Raw genomic sequence first — 24,046 nt, forward strand, 5'->3', positions numbered from 1 at the left:
AGTATTTGTCCTCAGGCCTGGATGGAAGCCAAAGTTATTCCGCTACCTAAGAGTGGTAAAGCTACCTTTACTGGTTCTAACAGCAGACCTATCAGCTGGCTGCCAGCTCTTAGAAAACTGTTGGAAAAAATTGTCCTTGACCAATTACATTGCTATTTCTCTGTCAACAAATTAAAAACAGACTTTCAGCACGCTTATACTGAAGGGCACTCGACATGTACAACACTGACACAAATATCTGATGATTGGTCAAAGAAATAAGAAGATTGTGGGAGCTGTATTGTTAGATTTCAGTGTAGTCTTTGACATTATTGACCATAACCTGTTGTTGAGAAAATGTATGTATTATGTATTTTCATCTTCAGCCATATCGTGGATTCAGAGCTATCGATCTAAAAGAACTCAGAGGGTTTTTTATGGAAACTTCTCTAATGTCAAATATGTAAAGGGTGATGTACCCCAGGGCAGCTCTCTAGACCCTCTACTTTTTTCAATTATGTCCAATGACCTGCCACTGGCATTAAACAAAGCATGTGTGTCCATGTATGCTGATGATTCAATCATACTGTATATACATCAGCAACCACAGCTAATGCAGTCATTAAAACCCGTAACAAGGAGTTGCAGTCTGTTTTGGAATGGGTGGCCAGTAATAAACTGGCCCTGAACATCTCTAAAACTAAGAGCATTGCATTTGGTACAAATCATTCCCTAAGTTTTAGACCTCAGCTGAATCTGGTAATGAATGGTGTGGCTGAGTGACTTTGGAAAATTCTAACTGGCCCAGAACAGGGCAGTTAGAATTGGCCCTTAAATGTACACGTAGAACTAACATTAATAATATGCATGTCAATCTCTCATGGTTCCAAACAAAGGAGAGAATGACTTCATCACTACTTGTTTTTGTAAGAAGTGTTGACATGCTGAATGCACCGAGCTGTCTGTTTAAACTACTAACACACAGCTCAGACACCCATGCACACCCCACAAGACATGCCACCAGAGGTATCTTCACAGTCCCCAAGTCCAGAACAGACTATGGGAGGTGCACAGTACTACATAGAGCCATGTCTACATGGACCTCTATTCCACATCAAGTAACTCACACAGGCAGTAAAATCAGATTTAAAAAACAGATAAAATACACCTTATGGATCAATGAGGACTGTGAAGAGTCACACACACAGGTACAAACACACACATACAAACACACATAGCATACACACTATACACAGTTTCATGCTTTCCCAAAACCATAGCCCTCACCTTAAGCCTTCGGAAGTAATACCTAAACTCAACCCTTTGAGTTGTTTCTGTTTAAACCCTGTGACCACACGGCATGAACTCTGTATCAATGTATTAATGGATAAAAAATTGAAAACTATGAGATCAGTTGCAGGTAATGTATGGGTGACATACAGTATGCATTATCCTACAGTTAAGCATCAGTGATATGATCTATGGTGCACGGTATAAGCAGTTTGAACTACAATCTAACTATATTCCTCCATGCTGTTCTCTCATTACTTTCCTGTCTCACTCTCTTGGTTCTCATTATGTTTCTTCGTTCTGTCTGCAGAGGAAAATAACTCAGGTGCAAAAAGAGCTCTGTTGCCTCACCAACTCATCATTTAACAGAGGCTGCTCTGTTTGTTGGCTTTCTAGACACAGATATGATGACTCAGCAGCAGCAGTCTGGGCTGTTTCACTGGCAGCCGTTGGTTGTTGGGTGACACCATGCCCCCACTCTGAGGGAAGAGGCTGGGGGCATCTGGGGTCATCTGTACACTCAACAGCAGTGTGTGTGTGCGTGCTGCGTTTTGGCATGCTGTCAGCCTGGCTGTCACCTCTGATCCCATAACCTCTGAACTGGTCCATATAGCCACAGTAGAACGCTGCTGAGTGCCAGAGCTGAGCTAGGCTAACCCAGTGAAGAACTGTCACTAGGAGAAGTACAAAATAATACAACCCCTACTGGTCGTTAGTGGAAAGGCCATCGCTAATGATAACTGCTAACTTTCAAAGGCTATGGGTGTGTCCCAAATGGCATCCTGATCCCATTGTAGTGCACTAGTCCATATGGATCTGGTCAAATGTAGTGCACTATAAAGGGAATAAGGTGCCATTTGGGACAGTCCCTGGTTCTGTTCTGACAGTCATCAGTGTGGGTTGCTGTGGTGAGTCAGAGATAGGACAGCTAATGATGGTTATCTTATCTGCTCTCTGTGGAAATACTTTTCTTTGGCTCATTTGCACTGAAAGACTATAAGACTATAAGTATGAGAGAAAATGTCAGGATTTCAAATTACACCTTTGGATAAGAGGATGTTTAAAAAGCATGTTTAAAGATGATGTTAAAAAAAAAGTGTATCTTAAAAGAAAAAAATTAAGACCCTTGCCTTGTTTGTCAAACACACTTGTCTTTTCTTACTCGCACTGACTTTGGATATAGGTATGTGTGGTTGTCTCACTAAGCTATCTTCAGATGGATGCACAAACTGTAAGTCACTCTTGATGAGAGCGTCTGCTAAACGACTAAAATGTCAAATGTAATTCCTCAAGGTAAGTTAAAACGATTGATGACAAGCTGATGTTTTCCCAAGAGAATGTTTGACGTACATATCTGATGGTAAGCCGTTTATGAGATGGTTTCTTGGTGAATGAGATGAGCTAGTTATTCGCTTTGCAAAATCCTTCTGATTCCATACCCGAATCTAAAATTAGGCTTGGATTATTCATAGAAGCTTTCCCTTTTATCTCCATAAAAAACACTAATCTCCCAATGTATTATTCAGCACAATATATGTTATGCATGACCACATATCAATACATGACTTAATGACTTGTATGCCTCAAACACACCAAATGTCGCCCCAACACCCATGCACATAAACACTCTCAAACACACTCACTCACTCACACACACACACACACACACACACACACACACACACACACACAGACACACACACACACAGACACACACACACACACACACACACACACACACACACACACACACAGACACACACACACACACACACACACACACACACATTTTATATAATTCAACCAATACTGCATTTTGAAAGACAAAATAGAAATTCACTTTTTACTTTCAATAATTAGACACATATTTGTGTCCCAAATGGCACCCATAGTGCTCTCGTCAAAATAAGTGCACTATGTAGGGAATAGGGTGCCATTTAGGATGCAAGCATGTCAGATGCTGAGGTGTTGAGACTAAATTGTATGCCAAACAAAAAACATTGATTGCAAAGTTAAACAAACCATACAACTCTAAGCACAATAGCTACTTTCAAAAATGTCCACTGAAAATGTTTCAAAAACTCAAAAACTCAAAGAATAGTGTAGATGAAATGTTTTGTAACAGAATGACTGTAAAATCTCCCTCAGTTTTTTATTTTACGAAGTTTTCCAAAAACCCAATCAAGAACACATTTTGTTGGTACAGACCGGATCAAATCTGAACCAATCTTAGGAAACCGTAAAGCACAGTACAGCACAGAGGAGTAGAGTAGTGTAGCGTTCCGTACACTATAGTTCAGAACAGTTCAGTTCACTACAGTACAGTACAATAGAGGGCTGGTGTTATGGGCGGGTCTTAGGGGGCCTGGCCTACCCTACCATACCTCCTTGCCCGTCCAAATAAAATATTGAAATATTGATCATTTATTTGCCGAGACAAGCGGTGACAGAAAGACGAATCAATCTCAGCTAAAGCATCCAAGTGAGCGTAACAGCGCCCCTATGTCTCAGTATGTGTAGACCATGTATCCGATGCTGTATGGACCAATAGAGTATGGCTTGTCATACTATTTCTGTCCAGACAGCATCAGATATATGGGTTACATATAGAGGGACACTGTTTCGCTCGGTTGGATGCTTTCTCTGGTGATATTGTTTCAGCAGAGAGGAAGAGCTCACTCTCACCAAAATCTGTCTAGTATAAGCCCAAAGCTTTTCAATGGGAATAATGTGCAGACCTAAGCTTGTCACCTGCCTTCCTGCCTTTGGGACAAAGACTCACATTTTTAGGGCAGAGACATTAAAATCGCATCATTATATACAGATCTCTGGTTTCAGCCTCTTGCGAATTAGAAAGGAAAGTTGGCGGGTGCACAGTGCACTTTAAGGATGCTGGATTGCCTAAAGTAAATGGATGCTTGCTCAAATTATATTATATAATTACTACTGTCTAAAATAATTCAAAATACACTACATAACCAAAAGTATGTGGACACCTGCTCGCCGAACATGACACGCCCTGGCCATAGAGAGGCTTTTATTCTCTATTTTGTTTAGGCCAGAGTGTGACTAGAGTGGGCGGTCTAGTTTCTTTATTTCTATGTTTTATATTTCTTTGTGTTTGGCCGGGTGTGGTACTCAGTCAGAGGCAGCTGTCTATCTTTGTCTCTGATTGAGAATCATACTTAGGCAGCTTTTTCCCACCTGTGTTTTGTGGGTAGTTATTTTCTGTTTTGTGTTTCTGCACCTGACAGAACTGTTTCATTTTGTTCCACCTTGTTATTTTGTTCCAGTGTTCAGTGTGTTCAGTCTCTCTTTTATTTTCAGTTTGAATAAAGAATCATGAACACGTACCACGCTGCGCTTTGGTCCGATCCTTCTTCGTCAGACGAGCGTTACAGAACATCTCATTCCAAAATCATGGGCATAAATATGGAGTTGGTCCCCCCCTTTGCTGCTACAACAGCCGCCACTCTTCTGGGAAGGCTTTGGAACATTGCTGCTCGGACTTGCTTCCATTCAGCCACACGAGCATTAGTGAGGTCGGGCACTGATGTTGGGTGATTAGTCCTGGCTCGCAGTCGGCGGTCCAATTCATCCCAAAGGTGTTCCATGGGGTTGAGATCAGGGCTCTATGCAGGCCAAGGGCACCGATCTCGACAAACCATTTCTGTGTGGACCTCGCTTTGTGCACGGGGGGCATTGTCATTCAGAAACAAGTAAGGGCCTTCCCAAACTGTTGCCACAAAGATGGCAGCGCAGAATCGTCTAGAATATCATTATATGCTGTAGCGTTAAGATTTCCCTTTACTGTAACTAAGGAGCCTAGCCTGAACCCTGGGGCTCTGAACCATAAAAAACAGCCCCAGACCATTATTCCTCCTCCACCAAACTTGTTGGCACTAGGCATTCGGGCAGATAATGTTCTCCTGGCAACCGCCAAACTCAGATTCATCCTTCAGACTGCCAGATGGTGAAGCGTGATTCATCACTCCCGAGAATGCATTTCCACTGCTCCAGAGTCCAATGGCGGCGAGCTTTACACCACTTACACCACTCCAGCCAACGCTGTAACTCACCATGTACACCACAGATTTTTCTTCACCTTACGCAAGTCAACAAAAAATGTAAACATTTTTACGGTCTGTTTTTTTTTTTTACATCCATTGCAAATGATAGTTCCTCAGTATTTGAAAAATCTTTCCAACACACCCGGCCTCAATAATCACCAAGCCTCGATGTGAAAGAGCAAAATATCATGATCTGATGATCCCATATATCCAGTGGAAACGTTAAAAAATGCTCTCTGTTCCGAGCCCACTGGCACAGGAACCTCTGAGGGCCCGGAATAGGCAAGTTGATATGATGTTGCAAGTTCGCTAGTGGGAGCTTCAGACCATACAAAGTGATGATTTGATACAATGTTGCACTTCACTAACAATATCTCAAGTCAAGACAGATAGAGAGGGAGGCAGACAGGTGCAGTAGAGAGATGAATGTGATTGAAAGAACCAGAATTTTCATCAGGATATTTTCTATATTTTATTTGTCGTCTTTAGGCCTAGGTATTTTACTTAGTTGACAATGGACGTTATAGGTCTACTGCTGCATCTAGGCCTACTGCTGCAGCTATGCTCTCATTTCTTTAGCTGCCAATGGATCACAGTGTATCAATGTGTCCATATAGCAGAGGCTAGTGCTCTTTTTCTATAGTTGAATTTACATTTTTTGTTTTGTATCGTATTACTTCAGATTTTTATGATTAACCATGTGACAATGATTTTGAGAAACGAAAACATTATTTTAGACTACTATTACAGCCATTTAAAAAAATGTGAACTAGATTGTCATTATATTCTACACTACATTTCTTTACTGTACTGTACTAAAATCTACTCTACTGTAGAGTACTGTACTGTACTGATATATACGCTACTCTTCTTGTCTTTACTGTACTGTCATGTGTTGTCCAATCTTGTGCAACATAGATGTCAATGATTGGTTCAGATTTGGACTGGACGAATTTCAGCTACATTTCAATGTCCATGGACGTCCGGTTTCCGTTGGTGCTCAGTGGGTAAGGATGCTGGTAACAGTAAATGGAAAGAGAGTAGGCTCATGGGTCAGTGTCATTAAGAGCCAGAAGAGGTGATATTAACTGGAGAGAGAGAGACAGGGAGCGAGACAGGGGGAGAGAGAGGAGGGGTTGTCCAGACTGTTTTCATAATTATGAACTGGACACAACAGTATGCCAGTGGGAGGACAGTAGGTGACCCAACTGTGGTTTGTGACTACTATTTCCCATTTAAGCCAATTCAATTGCAGTCATTGTGTTACAGATTTTTCAGTCATTCTGTTTGTGATTTCATTTTAATCACATAATAAATCATAAACAACATTTTATCAGTAAAAACACTATAACAAATGAGAGGTCTACCTTTACTTGTTAGTTCTGTGAACGTTCATTATCCTCACTCCTCATGTGGGGGAGAGATGTTTAAACATCTTGAAGATGTGAAGGCTTTTGTAACAGAATGTCAAGACACTAGGCAACATTTCTTAAATGTACAGAAGGCAAATCATTTCAGCTAAATATAAATGTTGATTTAATTGGCAAGGGTGTTAACTGCAACATTATTATGTTTTAAAGTATTTATAATACCTCTTAAGACGTTTTCTGGTAGTTTTCTAAGACCCCTTTACATCTGATCAGAAATCAAATATTTTGCTTATTCCAAATTTTAGGATAAAAGATAGTTCAAAATGTACATACGCATTAATTTAAAATATATGTGTATACATTTGACACCAAATTTGATGTGCTCCTATGAACTTCACGTGGTGCTCATGAATCCTTTTACATGGAAATGGCCATCAGGGTTGGGGACACAGGAGGCTGCTGAGGGGAGAACGGCTCATAGTAATGTCTGGAACGGAGCATTTGGAATGGAATTAAACACATGAAACCCATGTGTTCTCTGTATTTGGTACCATTCCACTAATTCCACTCTAGCCATTCCCACGAGGCCATCCTAGAGGGGTTGGGTTAAATGTGGAAGACATTGCGCATGAAAACATTCAATTGGACAACTGACTAGGTATCCCCCTTTCCCTTTCCCAATTAAGGTGCCACCAACCTCCTGTGGTTGGGGAGTAACAGATTACAATATATTTTTTACTGTAATCCATTACTTTACCATCAAAAATGTTGTCATCAGATTACAGATACTTAAAAAAAAAATGTCCTCCCCCTTCCTGCTAGGATTACTTTTAACCTTTTACTGCAGTGGGCTAAATCAGGATCACACAGAGTGTTTCTTGGTAGTCTTAAACAAATCTACTTTGTAACAAAAGTTTACATAGATGGTGGATGGTGGTTATGGGCTTAAGAAAAAATAAGACACATTGAAATGTGTTCAATTTTGACTGTGCTTTGCAATATTGAACGTTATCAAAATCACAGACGACTGAAATATAACAAAACCGCTCGACATTTAAACATCACATTTGCAGTAGGTTTTTAAACAATGTTTATTAATTATGAAATGTTAAAAAAAATATGAATAACATTCCACCCATTTTTTTATATTTTTTATTTCACCTTTATTTAACCAGGGAGGCCAGTTGAGAACAAATTCTCATTTACAACTGCGACCTGGCCAAGATAAAGCAAAGCAGTTCGACACAAACAACAACACGGAGCTACACATGGAATAAACAAACATACAGTCAATAACACAATAGAAAAGTCTATATACAGTGTAAGATGAGGGAGGTAAGGCAATATATAGGCCATAGTGGCAAAATAATTACAATTAAGCAATTAAACACTGGAGTGATAGATGTGCAAAAGATGAATGTGCAAGTCATAACCGTCCAGAGTAGTGATGCTGAACGGACGGGCAGGTGCGGACAGTGAACGGTTGAAGAGCATGCATTTAGTTTTATGAGCCATTAGGCCACTAGAGGGTGATTTGGTCATTTGACTGCAGGAAGGGGCTACATTGAGAAAGGATGTTTGTGCAATTATATATGTATTTTTAAACCTTTTTGCTTTCTCAATGACATTCAAATCAGCATTAAAAAAGGAGCAAGTTGGGCATTCTGAGTGGCACAGCGGTCTAAGCAACTGCATCGCTGTGCTAGGGGCGTAACTACAGACCCAGCAGCCGGCCGCGACCGGGAGACCCATGAGGTGGTGCACAATTGGCCCAGCGTCGTCCGGGTTACTATAAAAGGGTTGTCCCGATTTGAAAGAATCTGAGCTAATTTCCTGCTATTCTACACATTTTGCCATGAGGATGAGGATGAGAGAAAATGTTTCCTGTCATTGTAAATATTTATTTGATAGGTTATGACATGTTGCAAACATTTCTGAGTGTGTCCCAAATTTCATCACTGAGTCAAACAGATCAAGAGACATAATCATGTGCCCATTAAAGCACCACCTTGTGGTTGGTTGTATTGTTCTTGCATATGTTGAGTCTTGACAGTGTTTGTAACATATGTGCCAAATGTTGCTACAATGCGAATATCCTTGACTGATTTATATGCACGCCCACATGAATCTTTATTGGTCAATATGTTGTTTTAGATACTAGTCTGGAAGATACTGCATTGAGACCTTTGTCCATAGATACCACATATCAAATTTTGTGCAGATTGGTAATTTGGTGCCAGAAAAGCACTGTTTAAGTTTTTTCACAAAATTCTAAATGGTGGCAAATCCATCAATACGGACCGTAAGGGTCCCTGAGGCAAATTTGTTCTTTGTGAGGAGAGGGACCTATGCACCCAATGTCATGACTTTAGGTCAAACAAGTTGAGGGGCGTGACCTTTCAAGTTTACATTTTCAATCTCTTGTTATAGCACCACCATCTGGCCAATCAGTATAATTTTGTTAATGTCATGACGCATCATCGATGGTCAGTCCTTGCATACATAGCTATGTCTATTGTTCTGAGAATGATTACATTTCTCCAGGCCCATCCTTCAGATTTTTAACATTTTTTTCACCAGGTAAATTGACTTAAACACAGTCTCATTTACAGCAACATACAGGGGATATGAATGAGCCAATTGGAAGTTGGGGATGATTAGGTGGCCATGATGGTATGAGGGCCAGATTGGGAATTTAGCCAGGACACCCGGGTTAACACCCCTACTCTTACAATAAGTGCCATGGGATCTTTAGTGACTACAGACATTTAGGATACCCGTTTAATGTCACATCCAAAAGACAGCACCCTACACAGGGCAATGTTCCCAATCACTGCCCTGGGGATATTTGTTTTAGACCAGAGGAAACAGTGACTCTTACTGGCCCTCCAAAACCATTTCCAGCAGCATCTGGTCTCTCATCCAGGGACTGACCAGGACCAACCATGCTTAGCGTCAGAGGTAAGCCAGCAGTGGGATGCAGGGTGGTATGCTGCTGGCTGCAGAGTGGTATGCTGTTGGCTAAAAGGTGGGGTGCCCACTTTGTTATTGTTTCAACTGTGGATTTGCCTTTTAAACGGCTCCTAAGTGTCACCAACAAAAACGTAAACTATATAGTAAATGCTGCATATGGCATTAATTTTTCACAAATAAACAGCACTTTTTGTCAGTGCTCCATTCCATGCGAGCAGCATTTATTTTTCAACTTGAAGCAATGAACCCAATCCTCCATGACAACAATATTATAAACAACAGAATAGGCTAATTAGTCCTTAGTTTTGGGGTTATGCTCAGGTTAAACAATTTGGCTAATCTATACTTCCATAATTCCAAGTCCTATTCTTGAAGATAAGGGCTATTACATTAATTGGAATGCCTGGAAATCTGACAGACTTTGGTTTTTAATTTAAAGTTATAACGATCGTATTATTATCTGTAGTAGAAAGCAATGGGTTAGAAAAAGACTACATAACCAACCCATAAAGTCAAATGCAACATCACATGGATATCAAATGAAACTAAAAAAGGGACAAAGTGCCTGAAGAGGGCAAAATGTGGACGGCGGCCAGCTATGTAAACTCTACCATTGATTTATACTGCAATAGATGTTATTCAAATGGCATATTCATTTTTGTCTTCTTCTAATTCACAGGAGGCTGCTGAGGGGAGAATGGCTCATGATAATGGCTGGAACTGCGCAAATGAAATGGTATCAAACACATGGAAACCATGTTTGATGTATTTGATACCATTCCACTTATTCCACTGCAGTCATCAACTCGGGCACGTTTTCCCCAATTAAGGCACCACCATAATCCTGTGTTCTAATGCCTCTTAAGGGGATAGTAATCTAAAAGTAATCTGATTACGTGAATGAGTTTGGGTAATGCAAAAGTTACATTACTGATTACAATTTTGGACAGGTAACTAGTAACTGTAATGGATTACATTTAAAAAGTAACCTATTCAACCTTGATGGCCATTTATCGTTTGTATGACACTATGTATGACACAACATGCCTGGTTGAACCACAATCCCTGGAGCGAGGCACTTAAAGATGATCTGTTAATATAGAAATTCCTCACCTATGGTAATTCCAACCATTTTTTAGAGTTGGAGACATCATTATCATGCTGTTAATATAGTATCATACCCATCAATAGTCCTCCTCCTCATCTCTGTTGTTTGGACAGGTTATAGCCTACTTGGCATATCTGGATAAAATGTCATCCTATCCCTGGACAGCTGTTTTGCATCAGCCTGGGGCACAACAACACAAAACAAAACACAGTTGCTATTTATGATAGGCAAACAGCAGGTCACTTTAACCAAACAAGCCAGTCAGGAAGAAAACCAGAACACAGAATTGGCAGTTATCAAGGATTCTATTCAGGCTGCAGACAGAGTGATATAGACATCTAATATTATTTGTTTCATTTGACAGGGACCATGTCCAACAAATACCCCACCAGATTAAAACATCACAACTGATTCACATTTTGGATATGAATATAACATTCTCCTGAGGGAACCATGGTGCCGTAAAAATGCAAATCAACATGTTACTACTTTGTCAATTATATGACAGTAAGGTACTCAATTAAATGGTAACTTAAGCTGAGGTGTAGTTGTAGAGAAAAGTCCTGTTTGATCTGGTGTAATTGAGAGACATTACAGTGAGGTTCCAATGATTAGGTTCATGACCTGTTCTAATGAATCCCACAGAGCATCAAAGAGGCTGAGCTGCTGCAGTGTGTGTGTGTTCCTCCATGCTGTTTTGCAAGGCTCATTAAGTGGATTTAACCTCAGCTTCGTCTGCTTGTTAACATGATCTTCAGGATGACTCTTATATCTATCTATTATAGGGCTTATAATAAGACCTGGCACAACAACCTCTATCACAGAACAACTTATCTCATTAACACACTTTAATACCATACAGGAAGTCAACCACCAAGAATCCCAGGAATATTTGCTCCACTAACAGCTTAATAACACAGAGCACGTCAAGGCAACCACAGAGAAACAATGACCTGACACAACAACCTCACAGAAAACAACTAATCTAATTAACAGCAAACAGCAAACAAACCACCAAGGAACTATATATGTCAACGTGATTGATAGAACAACCTCTATCATCAACCTTTGTTGTTAACGTTAGCAAGGTTGCAGTCATATAAATAGTAATTTTATGTCACAGGTCATTTAGGCACCAGGCAACAACCAATCAGCAATTATGTGTACACAACCGCTGTCATGAGACGAGTATGTCTCCAAACCTTTCTAAGGAAGTTGCACAGCTCCCATCTTACCACGATTGACTTTCCCTCAACTTGATTAGAATTGTAACACTGACTGATCAATTGTAGTGATTCAAGACATTCAGTTTATCTGGTTCAACTGGAACTAAATTGTGTCAAATGAAGCTAATCTCATGAAACAGTGTATAATCAAGTATTCCAATATGCATCTTAAAGTCAACAGGTAGTTTAGTATGTCTTGATTTTTTTTTTGTTGTCTTGACTCAAAGATGTCTTCCAAACATTGCCCTGGCAGCCAATATCTTCACCAGGAAATACTGTATATATATGTAATGAATGATGAAGACGGCCAGAACATAGAATTGGCAGTTATCAAGGATTCTATTCAGGCTGCAGACAGAGTGATATAGACATCTAAAATTATTAGTTTAATTTGACAGGGACCATGTCCAACAAATACCCCACCAGATTAAAACCGATTCACCTTTGGGATATAACATTCTCCTGAGGGAACCATGGTGCCCTTAAAATGCAAATCAACATGTCATGTCATTTATATGACAGTAAGGTACTCAATTAAACTATAATTTATGCTGTGCTTTATTTGTGGAGAAAAGTCCTGTTTGATCTGGTGTAATGGAGAGATATTACAGTGAGGTTTCAGTGATTAGGTCACTGTTAGAAACTATGACCTGTTCTAATGAATCCCACAGAGCATCACAGAGACTGAGCTGCTGCAGGTTGTGTGTGTGTGTGTGTGTGTGTGTGTGTGTGTGTGTGTGTGTGTGTGTGTGTGTGTGTGTGTGTGTGTGTGTGTGTGTGTGTGTGTGTGCTTGTGCGCGGCGTGAATGCATGCGCATGTGTGCACATACATGTGTGTTTTCCTCATCAGAACTCCCAAATCTTTTCTTCTTAATGGATTTATTTTCCTTCTGGAATGAGTAGGTATGTCCAGAATGTTGACTGGTACTGTATGTATGTATGTATATATATATATATATATATATATATATATGCTGGGTTTTTCACACAGTTTTCCGTGTGTATTAAAAATGGTCCACCACCCAAAATACATCCTGTCAACTTGATACAACTGTGGGAAGCATTGGAGCCAACATGGGCCAGCATCTCTGTGGAACACTTTCAAAGTATTCAGACCCTTTGCTATGAGACTCAAAATGTATCTCAGGTGCATCTTGTTTCCATTGATCATCCTTGAGATGTTTCTAGAACTTGATTGGAGTCCACCTTTGGTAAATTCAATTTATTGGACATGATTTGGAAAGGCACACACCTGTCTATTTAAGGTCCCATACTTGACAGTGCATGTCAGAGCAAAAACCAAGCTATGAGGTCAAAACAAATTGTCCGTAGAGCTCCGAGACAGAATTGTGTCGAGGCACAGATCTGGAGAAGGGTACCAAAACATTTCTGCAGCATTGACGGTCACCAAGAACACAGTGGCTTCCATCATTCTTAAATGTATGAAGTTTGGAACAACTAAGACTCTTCCTAGAGCTGGCCGCCCTGCCAAACTGAGCAATCGGTGGAGAAGGGCCTTGGTCAGGGAGGTGACCAAAAACCTGATGGTCACTCTGACAGAGCTATAGAGTTCCTCTGTGGAGATGGGAGAACTTTCCAGAAGGACAACCATCTCTTCAGCACTCCACCAATCAGGCCTGTATTGTAGAGTGGCCAGACGGAAGCCACAACTCAGTAAAAGCTTGCTTGTAGTTTTCCAAAAGGCACCTAAAGACTCTCAGACAGTGAGAAACAAGATTATATGGTCTGATATAACCAAGATTGAACTCTTTGGCCTGAAGCGTGACAAGCGTCACGTCTGGAGGAAACTTGGCTATATATCTATACGGTGAAGCACGGTGGTGGCAGCATCGTGCTGTGGGGATGTTTTTCAGTGGCAGGGACTGGGAGACTAGTCAGGATCGAGGCAAAGATGACTGGAGAAAAGTACAGAGAGATCCTTGATAAAAACCTGGTCCAGAGCACTCAGGACCTCAGACTGGGAAGAAGGTTCACCTTCCAACTGGACAACAACCCTAACAAGTCTATGAATTTCCTTGAGTGGTCCAGCCAGAGCCCGGACAAACATCTCTGGAGTGACCTGAAAATAGCTGTGCAGCAACACTCCCCATCCAACCTGACAGAGCTTGAGAAGATCTGGAGAGAAGAATGAGAGAAACTTCCAAATACAGGTGTGCCAAGCTTAGCGTCACACAGTAGCGTCATACCCAAGAATGCTGTAATTGCTGCCAAAGGTGATTCAACAAAGTACTGATTAAAGGGTTTGAATACTTATGTAAATGTTTTTATTATTTTTATTTTTTATACATTTGTAAACATTTCTAATAACCTGTTTATGCGTTGTCATTATGTGGTATTGTGAGTAGATTGATGAGGGAGGAATTTAATCAATTTTAGAATAAGGCTGTAACGTAACAAAATGTGGAAAAAGTCAACGGGTCTGAATACTTCCTGAAGGCACTGTGTACTACACCTGGTACAGAAAAATATTACAGAGTTGTTATTTTCCCTCTAAATGTTAGCCTATATATAAAGTTAACCAAGGGCAAATGAAACATTTTATGGTTCACTGCTTCCAAGTGATGGTGATATTTTTTTTTCTCAAAAAAATACATTCAATCTTTTTTTCCTTAAACACAAACTTGTTCCAATTTTGCTTGGCTTCACTCGTTCCTGTGGGCAAGTGCATTTAAAGGGTTTAGACCATTAGCAGGGAATGACAGCATGCTAATGAGGACAGCTTCAGAAACGTTTAGAACATTATTACCATATGCAGCAATTTAGAATAAAATTCACTCTTGGCTTCCTCCAATCACAAGAAACAGTTTTTTCCACAGTGGAAACAATGTTTTTACTGTACCACGAGTGTTCGCTGTTTCATAGAGTTAATAAACATCTGAGAATATTTACTTACACAGACACACAAGCAATGAATGACATTGGGGAGATATAAAACACATTGAATTGTCTTTATAATTGTTTTGGGTTGGAATGCCTCATTATTTGTTCTGCATATCATCATCCATTCCTTGACTATGGTTATTATCCATGCTAATGATCCAAACTAACTAAGGAGAAGAGGCAGTCTAACAGATGTCCTCAGAGACTAATTAGAGACTGTTTAAAAGGTGGAATCCCCACAAAGGCGTCCCGTTAACGGGACAGTTGTAAATCATGCAGAGTCTTGTGTCACAATCGCAGATTTTAGAGAAGCAACAAATATCGGTACATATAAGCTTCTTATATCGGCTGAAATCTTAAATTATTGTTAACATAACTACACTGTCCTATTTACAGCAACTATTACTGCGAGAAAATGCCATGCTATTGTTTGAGGAGAGCTCCTAACAACAAAACACTTTTTTCAACACGATAGGTTTGATAAATTCATCTCTGAAGGTGAAATGTGTACCTACATTCTGAAATCTTGCTCTGATTTATCATCCAAAGGGTCCCAGAGATAACATGAAGTGTCGTTTTGTTAGATTAAATCATTTTTCCATCCTAAAAAGGTCCATATAGCATGCACGATCAATTTTGTATTTCCACTCGTTCAATTTGCAAAGAAAGGAATCTGTGACAATCTAAACCTAAACGTTATTTCAACCAGTCAAGTCGCGTTCGTATTTATTCCTCAGAGATCCTATAATGTAACCAGACTTCACTATATCATTAGGGGTGTAGTATATCCTAAAGGACACCAAATTTGATCAGAGAGCGACACCTTCATGGCACGCCGATGACACGGGCGGTCATCACTTGCTTGACTGTAACTTTATCATATAAGCATTAATCGGGGTCAAACAAAGCTAGCTAGATAGCCAATGAGCTGGGCTTTATGGGAGTATATGGAAACCCTGTATCTGTTGCAAAGTGTAGCTGCTAACCTTGTGCAACAGCAAGCATTTTCCTTTTGGACAAAATTATAAGAATATGGAGAGTTATGAAGTTATGAAAAATGGGTGTTTGCAAATGTTGAACTTATAATATGGCCTCTAATACTGGAAAAGCTAAATCAAAGTCCAAGTATACAGATTTGACAATATTCTTGCAGAAAAATGTAATGTGAATGTCTCCTTCACAATTTGCCTAAATGTACCTGGGTGACTTCACATTAAAAGTCATGTAGTTTGCTCATACTTCAAGTTATCTGTCTGAAACTTTGCACATACACTGCTGCCATCCTGTGGACACCATCGGAATTACAGAGTGATGGTTAGATTTGGGGCCTTTTTGTTGCATTTCAAAATGGTGGTAAAAAAACTGTTGTTTTTTCCTTTGTATTTTCTTCTACCAGATCTATTGTGTTATATTCTCCTAGAATCAGAGTCCTTCTAATGCTTTGTGTCTCTCTGGACATTTCCTATACCTTTCCTAGACTATTCCTTGATATTTTTTCACTTACCAACCATTGTGAAGAGATGCTATATAATTAAATATATAACTTTACTGCTAAATAAAGATGTGAGTGCCTTTTAGTGCAGTTGCGTATTCTGTACATGTATGTACAGCCTTTGTGTCTCTCTAGAAAAGACCATACCTGTCTCTCCAGTACCAACTGATCTTGACTTGGTTGTTGAGACAAAAGGTTTTGTATTAACCTAGCCAATGTATCACTGCTTTGTCATCTTTATAAGTATATACTGTATTCTAGGCTTGGTTCATCCTATATAACTACTGCTGTACACAGCTTTTCTATTAATATACTGTATATACACACCATTCACATACAAATATATGCTAAAAAAAATGTAGATAAACGGAATATATAAACGCATGCATCAATTTCAAATTTTTTACTGCGTTACAGTTCATATAAGGTAATCAGTCAATTTAAATAAATTCATTAGGCCCTAATCTATGGATTTCACGTGACTGGGCAGGGGCGCAGCTGCACCCACAGCTGCACCCATAGCTGCGATAAGAACCTAATGAATTTATTTCAACCAAGACCCAGCCAATCAGTATGAGTTTTTCCCAACAGATGGGATTTATTACAGACTCTTTGTTTATAAACTCAGCAAAAAAAGAAATGTCATCTCACTGTCAACTGCGTTTATTTTCAGCAAACTTAACATTTGTAAATATTTGTATGAACATAACAAGATTCAACAACTGAGACAAAAACTGAACAAGTTCCACAGACATGTGACTAACAGAAGTGGAATAATGTGTCCCTGAACAAGGGGAGGGGGTCAAAATCAAAAGTAACAGTAACAGTCAGTATCTGGTGTGGCCACCAGCTGCATTAAGTACTGCAGTGCATCTGCTCCTCATGGACTTCACCAGATTCACCAGTTCTTACTGTTAGATGTTACCTAACTCTTCCACCAAGGCACCTGCAAGTTCCCGGACATTTCTGGGGGGAATGGCCCTAGCCCTCCCCTTCTGATCCAACAGGTCCCAGACGTGCTCATTATTGGGATTGAGATCCCTTCGCTGGCCATGGCACACTGACATTCCTGTCTTGCAAGAAATCACGCACAGAATGAGCAGTATGGCTGGTGGTAAAGTCATGCTGCAGGAAGGGTACCACATGAGGTACTCTTCCGGCGCCGACAGAGATGGCCGCCTCGCTTCGCGTTCCTAGGAAACTATGCAGTTTTTTGTTTTTTTACGTGTTATTTCTTACATTAGTACCCCAGGTCATCTTAGGTTTCATTACATACAGTCGAGAAGAACTACTGAATATAAGATCAGCGTCAACTCACCATCAGTACGACCAAGAATATGTTTTTCGCGACGCGGATCCTGTGTTCTGCCTTACAAACAGGACAACGGAATGGACTCCATGCAGCGACCCAAAAAAACGACTCCGAAAAAGAGGGAAAAGAGGCGGTCTTCTGGTCAGACTCCGGAGACGGGCACACCGTGCACCACTCCCTAGCATTCTTCTTGCCAATGTCAAGTCTCTTGACAACATGTAAGGGCGTTCGTCTGTAGGAGGAAGAGAAGCGGACCAAAGCGCAGCGTGGTGGTTATTCATGTTTTAATAAATCCCTACACATGAACAAACTAACAAAAACAAGAAATGTGCAAACGCAAAACAGTCCTATCCTGTGACAACAAACACAGTGACAGGAACAATCACCCACAAACACAGTGAAACCCAGGCTACCTAAGTATGATTCTCAATCAGAGACAACTAATGACACCTGCCTCTGATTGAGAACCATACTAGGCCGAAACATAGAAATACCCAAATCATAGAAAAACAAACATAGACTGCCCACCCAACTCACGCCCTGACCATACTAACTACATACAAAACAAAGGAAATAGAGGTCAGAACGTGACAGTACCCCCCCCCCAAAGGTGCGGACTCCGGCCGCAAAACCTTGACCTATAGGGGAGGGTCTGGGTGGGCGTCTGTCCGCGGTGGCGGCTCTGGCGCGGGACGCGGACCCCACTTCACCATTGTCTTAGTCCGCCTTATTGTCCGCCTCCGTGGCCTTCTCACCATGGCCACCCCTCTCAATGACCCCACTGGACAGAGGGGCTGCTTGGGACAGAGGGGCAGCTCGGGACAGAGGTGAAACAGCTGCTCGGGACAGAGGGACAACTGCTCGGGACAGAGGAGCAGCTGCTCGGGACAGAGGGGCGGCAGCAGCTCGGGACAGAGGGGCGATAGCAGCTCGGGACAGAGGGGCGATAGCAGCTCGGGACAGAGGGGCGATAGCTGCTCGGGACAGAGGGGCGATAGCTGCTCGGGACAGAGGGGCGATAGCAGCTCGGGACAGAGGGGCGGCAGCTGCTCGGGACAGAGGGGCAGCTGCTCGGGACAGAGGGACAGCTGCTCGGGACAGAGGGGCGGCAGCAGCTTGGGACAGAGGGGCGACAGCTGCTCTGGACAGAGGGGCAGCTGCTCGGGCGGCCCCTGGCTGACTGACGGCACTGGCGGCCCCTGGCTTACTGGCGGCACTGGCGGCCCCTGGCTTACTGGCGGCCCCTGGCTGACTGGCGGCCCCTGGCTGACTGGCGGCACTGGCGGCCCCTGGCTGACTGGCGGCACTGGCGGCCCCTGGCTGACTGGCGGCCCCTGGCTGACTGGCGGCACTGGCGGCCCCTGGCTGACTGGCGGCACTGGCGGCCCCTGGCTGACTGGCGGCACTGGCGGCCCCTGGCTGACGGGCGGCACTGGCGGCCCCTGGCTGACGGGCGGCACTGGCGGCCCCTGGCTGACGGGCGGCACTGGCGGCCCCTGGCAGACGGGCGGCACTGGCGGCCCCTGGCAGACGGGCGGCACTGGCGGCTCCTGGCAGACGGGCGGCACTGGCGGCTCCTGGCAGACGGGCGGCACTGGCGGCGCTGGGCAGACGGGCGGCACTGGCGGCGCTGGGCAGACGGGCGGCGTTGGCGGCGCTGGGCAGACGGGCGGCGTTGGCGGCGCTGGGCAGACGGGCGGCGTTGGCGGCGCTGGGCAGACGGGAAGCTCAGCTGGCGCTGGGCAGACGGGAAGCTCCGGCAACGCTGGAGAAAAGGAAGGCCCTGGTAGCGCCGGAGAGGCGGGAGACTCCGGCAGCGGCGCCGGACAGGCGGGAGGCTCCGGCAGAGGCGCCGGACAGGCGGGAGGCTCCGGCAGAGGCGCCGGACAGGCGGGAGGCTCCGGCAGAGGCGCCGGACAGGCGGGAGGCTCCGGCAGAGGCGCCGGACAGGCGGGAGGCTCCGGCAGAGGCGCCGGACAGGCGGGAGGCTCCGGCAGAGGCGCCGGACAGGCGGGAGGCTCCGGCAGAGGCGCCGGACAGGCGGGAGGCTCCGGCAGAGGCGCCGGACAGGCGGGAGGCTCCGGCAGCGGCGCCGGACAGGCGGGAGGCTCCGGCAGAGGCGCCGGACAGGCGGGAGGCTCCGGCAGAGGCGCCGGACAGGCGGGAGGCTCCGGCAGCGCTGGAGAGGATGAAGGCTCTGGTAGCACCGGAGAGGCGGGAGACTCCGGCAGCGCTGGAGAGGAGGAAGGCTCTGGACGGATGGGCCGGAGAGACAGCCTGGTACGGGGAGCTGCCACCGGAGGGCTGGGGTATGGAGGTGGTGACGGATAGACCGGGCCGTGCAGGCGCACTGGAGCTCTTGAGCACCGAGCCTGCCCAACCTTACCCGGTTGAATGGTCCCGGTCGCCCTGCCAGTGCGGCGAGGTGGAATAGCCCGCACTGGGCTATGCAGGCGAACCGGGGACACCGTGCGCAAGGCTGGTGCCATGTAAGCCGGCCCAAGGAGACGCACTGGAGACCAGATGCGTAGAGCCGGCTTCATGGCACTTGGCTCGATGCCCACTCTAGCCCGGCCGATACGCGGAGCTGGAATGTACCGCACCGGGCTGTGCACCCGCACTGGGGACACCGTGCGCTCCACAGCATAACACGGTGCCTGCCCGGTCTCTCTAGCCCCCCGGTAACCACAGGAAGTTGGCTCAGGTCTCCTACCTGGCGTAGCCATACTCCCTGTTAGCCCCCCCCCAAGAAATTTTTGGGGCTGACTCCCGGGCTTCCATCCGCTACGCCGTGCTGCCTCCTCATATCTGCGCCTCTCAGCTTTCGCCGCCTCCAGTTCTTCCTTGGGGCGGCGATATTCTCCGGGCTGAGCCCAGGGTCCTTTACCGTCCAGTTCTTCCTCCCATGTCCATTTCTCCAGGTGGTGCAGCCTCTCCCACTGCAGCTGCTGCTGCTCCTGCTGCTGCTGCCTCTGTTGCCTCTCCTGTGGCTCCTGTCTGTTAACACGCTGCTTGGTCCGTTGGTGGTGGGTGATTCTGTAAGGGCGTTCGTCTGTAGGAGGAAGAGAAGCGGACCAAAGCGCAGCGTGGTGGTTATTCATGTTTTAATAAATCCCTACACATGAACAAACTAACAAAAACAAGAAATGTGCAAACGCAAAACAGTCCTATCCTGTGACAACAAACACAGTGACAGGAACAATCACCCACAAACACAGTGAAACCCAGGCTACCTAAGTATGATTCTCAATCAGAGACAACTAATGACACCTGCCTCTGATTGAGAACCATACTAGGCCGAAACATAGAAATACCCAAATCATAGAAAAACAAACATAGACTGCCCACCCAACTCACGCCCTGACCATACTAACTACATACAAAACAAAGGAAATAGAGGTCAGAACGTGACACAACAAGGTTGATGAAATCCGAGCAAGGGTAGCATTCCAGAGGGACATCAGAGACTGTAACGTTCTTTGCTTCACGGAAACATGGCTCACTGGAGAGACGCTATCCGAGGCGGTGCAACCAACGGGTTTCTCCACGACAGAAACAAACATCTTTCTGGTAAGAAGAGTGGCGGGGGCGTATGCCTCATGACTAACGAGACATGGTGTGATGAAAGAAACATACAGGAACTCAAATCCTTCTGTTCACCTGATTTAGAATTCCTCACAATCAAATGTAGACCGCATTATCTACCAAGAGAATTCTCTTCAATTATAATCACAGCCATATATACCCCCCCCCCCCCCCCCCCCCCAAGCAGACACATTGATGGCTCTGAACGAACTTTATTTAACTCTTTGCAAACTGGAAACCATTTATCCGGAGGCTGCATTCATTGTAGCTGGGGATTTTAACAAGGCTAATCTGACAACAAGACTCCCTAAATTTTATCAGCATATCGATTGCGCAACCAGGGGTGGTAAAACCTTGGATCATTGTTACTCTAACTTCCGCGACACATATAAGGCCCTGCCCCGCCCCCCTTTCGGAAAAGCTGACCACGACTCCATTTTGTTGATCCCTGCCTACAGACAGAAACTAAAACAAGAGGCTCCCACGCTGAGGTCTGTCCAACGCTGGTCCGACCAAGCTGACTCCACACTCCAAGACTGCTTCCATCACGTGGACTGGGATATGTTTCATATTACGTCAGATAACAATATTGACGAGTACGCTGATTCGGTGTGCGAGTTCATTAGAACGTGCGTTGAAGATGTCGTTCCCATAGCAACGATTAAAACATTCCCTAACCAGAAACCGTGGATTGATGGCAGCATTCGCGTGAAACTGAAAGCGTGAACCACGGCTTTTAATCAGGGCAAGGTGTCTGGTAACATGACCGAATACAAACAGTGCAGCTATTCCCTCCGCAAGGCTATCAAACAAGCTAAGCGTCAGTACAGAGACAAAGTAGAATCTCAATTCAACGGCTCAGACACAAGAGGCATATGGCAGGGTCTACAGTCAATCACGGACTACAAGAAGAAATCCAGCCCAGTCACGGACCAGGATGTCTTGCTCCCAGGCAGACTTTTTTGCCCGCTTTGAAGACAATACAGTGCCACTGACACGGCCTGCAACGAAAACATGTGGTCTCTCCTTCACTGCAGCCGAGGTGAGTAAGACATTTAAACGCGTTAACCCTCGCAAGGCTGCAGGCCCAGACGGCATCCCCAGCCGCGCCCTCAGAGCATGCGCAGACCAGCTGGCCGGTGTGTTTACGGACATATTCAATCAATCCCTATACCAGTCTGCTGTTCCCACATGCTTCAAGAGGGCCACCATTGTTCCTGTTCCCAAGAAAGCTAAGGTAACTGAGCTAAACGACTACCGCCCCGTAGCACTCACTTCCGTCATCATGAAGTGCTTTGAGAGACTAGTCAAGGACCATATCACCTCCACCCTACCTGACACCCTAGACCCACTCCAATTTGCTTACCGCCCAAATAGGTCCACAGACGATGCAATCTCAACCACACTGCACACTGCCCTAACCCATCTGGACAAGAGGAATACCTATGTGAGAATGCTGTTCATCGACTACAGCTCGGCATTCAACACCATAGTACCCTCCAAGCTCGTCATCAAGCTCGAGACCCTCTGGACCCCGCCCTACCCTCTCGACCCCGCCCTGTGCAACTGGGTACTGGACTTCCTGACGGGCCGCCCCCAGTTGGTGAGGGTAGGCAACAACATCTCCTCCCCGCTGATCCTCAACACTGGGGCCCCACAAGGGTGCGTTCTGAGCCCTCTCCTGTACTCCCTGTTCACCCACGACTGCGTGGCCACGCACGCCTCCAACTCAATCATCAAGTTTGCGGACGACACAACAGTGGTAGGCTTGATTACCAACAACGACGAGACGGCCTACAGGGAGGACGTGAGGGCCCTCGGAGTGTGGTGTCAGGAAAATAACCTCACACTCAACGTCAACAAAACTAAGGAGATGATTGTGGACTTCAGGAAACAGCAGAGGGAACACCCCCCTATCCACATCGATGGAACAGTAGTGGAGAGGGTAGCAAGTTTTACGTTCCTCGGCATACACATCACAGACAAACTGAATTGGTCCACTCACACAGACAGCATCGTGAAGAAGGCGCAGCAGCGCCTCTTCAACCTCAGGAGGCTGAAGAAATTCGGCTTGTCACCAAAAGCACTCACAAACTTCTACAGATGCACAATCGAGAGCATCCTGGCGGGCTGTATCACCGCCTGGTACGGCAACTGCTCCGCCCTCAACCGTAAGACTCTCCAGAGGGTAGTGAGGTCTGCACAACGCATCACCGGGGGCAAACTACCTGTCCTCCAGGACACCTACACCACCCGATGTTACAGGAAGGCCATAAAGATCATCAAGGACATCAACCACCCGAGCCACTGCCTGTTCACCCCGCTATCATCCAGAAGGCGAGGTCAGTACAGGTGCATCAAAGCTGGGACCGAGAGACTGAAAAACAGCTTCTATCTCAAGGCCATCAGACTGTTAAACAGCCACCACTAACATTGAGTGAATGCTGCCAACACACTGACATTGACACTGACTCAACTCCAGCCACTTTAATAATGGGAATTGATGGGAAATTATGTAAATATATCACTAGCCACTTTAAACAATGCTACCTTATATAATGTTACTTACCCTACATTATTCATCTCATATGCATACGTATATACTGTACTCTATATCATCGACTGCATCCTTATGTAATACATGTATCACTAGCCACTTTAACTATGCCACTTTGTTTACATACTCATCTCATATGTATATACTGTACTCGATACCATCTACTGTATCTTGCCTATGCTG

The 24,046-nt window shown here is 44.4% G+C and overlaps 1 protein-coding gene across 1 annotated transcript in view; it reads right to left on the minus strand.

The window, feature by feature from the left end:
- LOC149982629 (uncharacterized) overlaps positions 1-20,928 on the minus strand; it is a 229,931-nt gene extending 209,003 nt beyond the window's left edge. Inside the window, exon 1 of the mRNA XM_090242224.1 lies at positions 19,996-20,928. Coding sequence (XP_090098350.1) covers positions 19,996-20,822 — 827 coding nt within the window. The 5' untranslated portion in view covers positions 20,823-20,928. The remainder of the gene's footprint in view (positions 1-19,995) is intronic.
- Positions 20,929-24,046: the final 3,118 nt, after the last annotated feature.

Source organism: Oncorhynchus mykiss, chromosome 7, assembly GCF_057628025.1.
Source record: "Oncorhynchus mykiss isolate SJ-2025 chromosome 7, ASM5762802v1, whole genome shotgun sequence".
Lineage (NCBI taxonomy): Eukaryota > Metazoa > Chordata > Actinopteri > Salmoniformes > Salmonidae > Oncorhynchus > Oncorhynchus mykiss.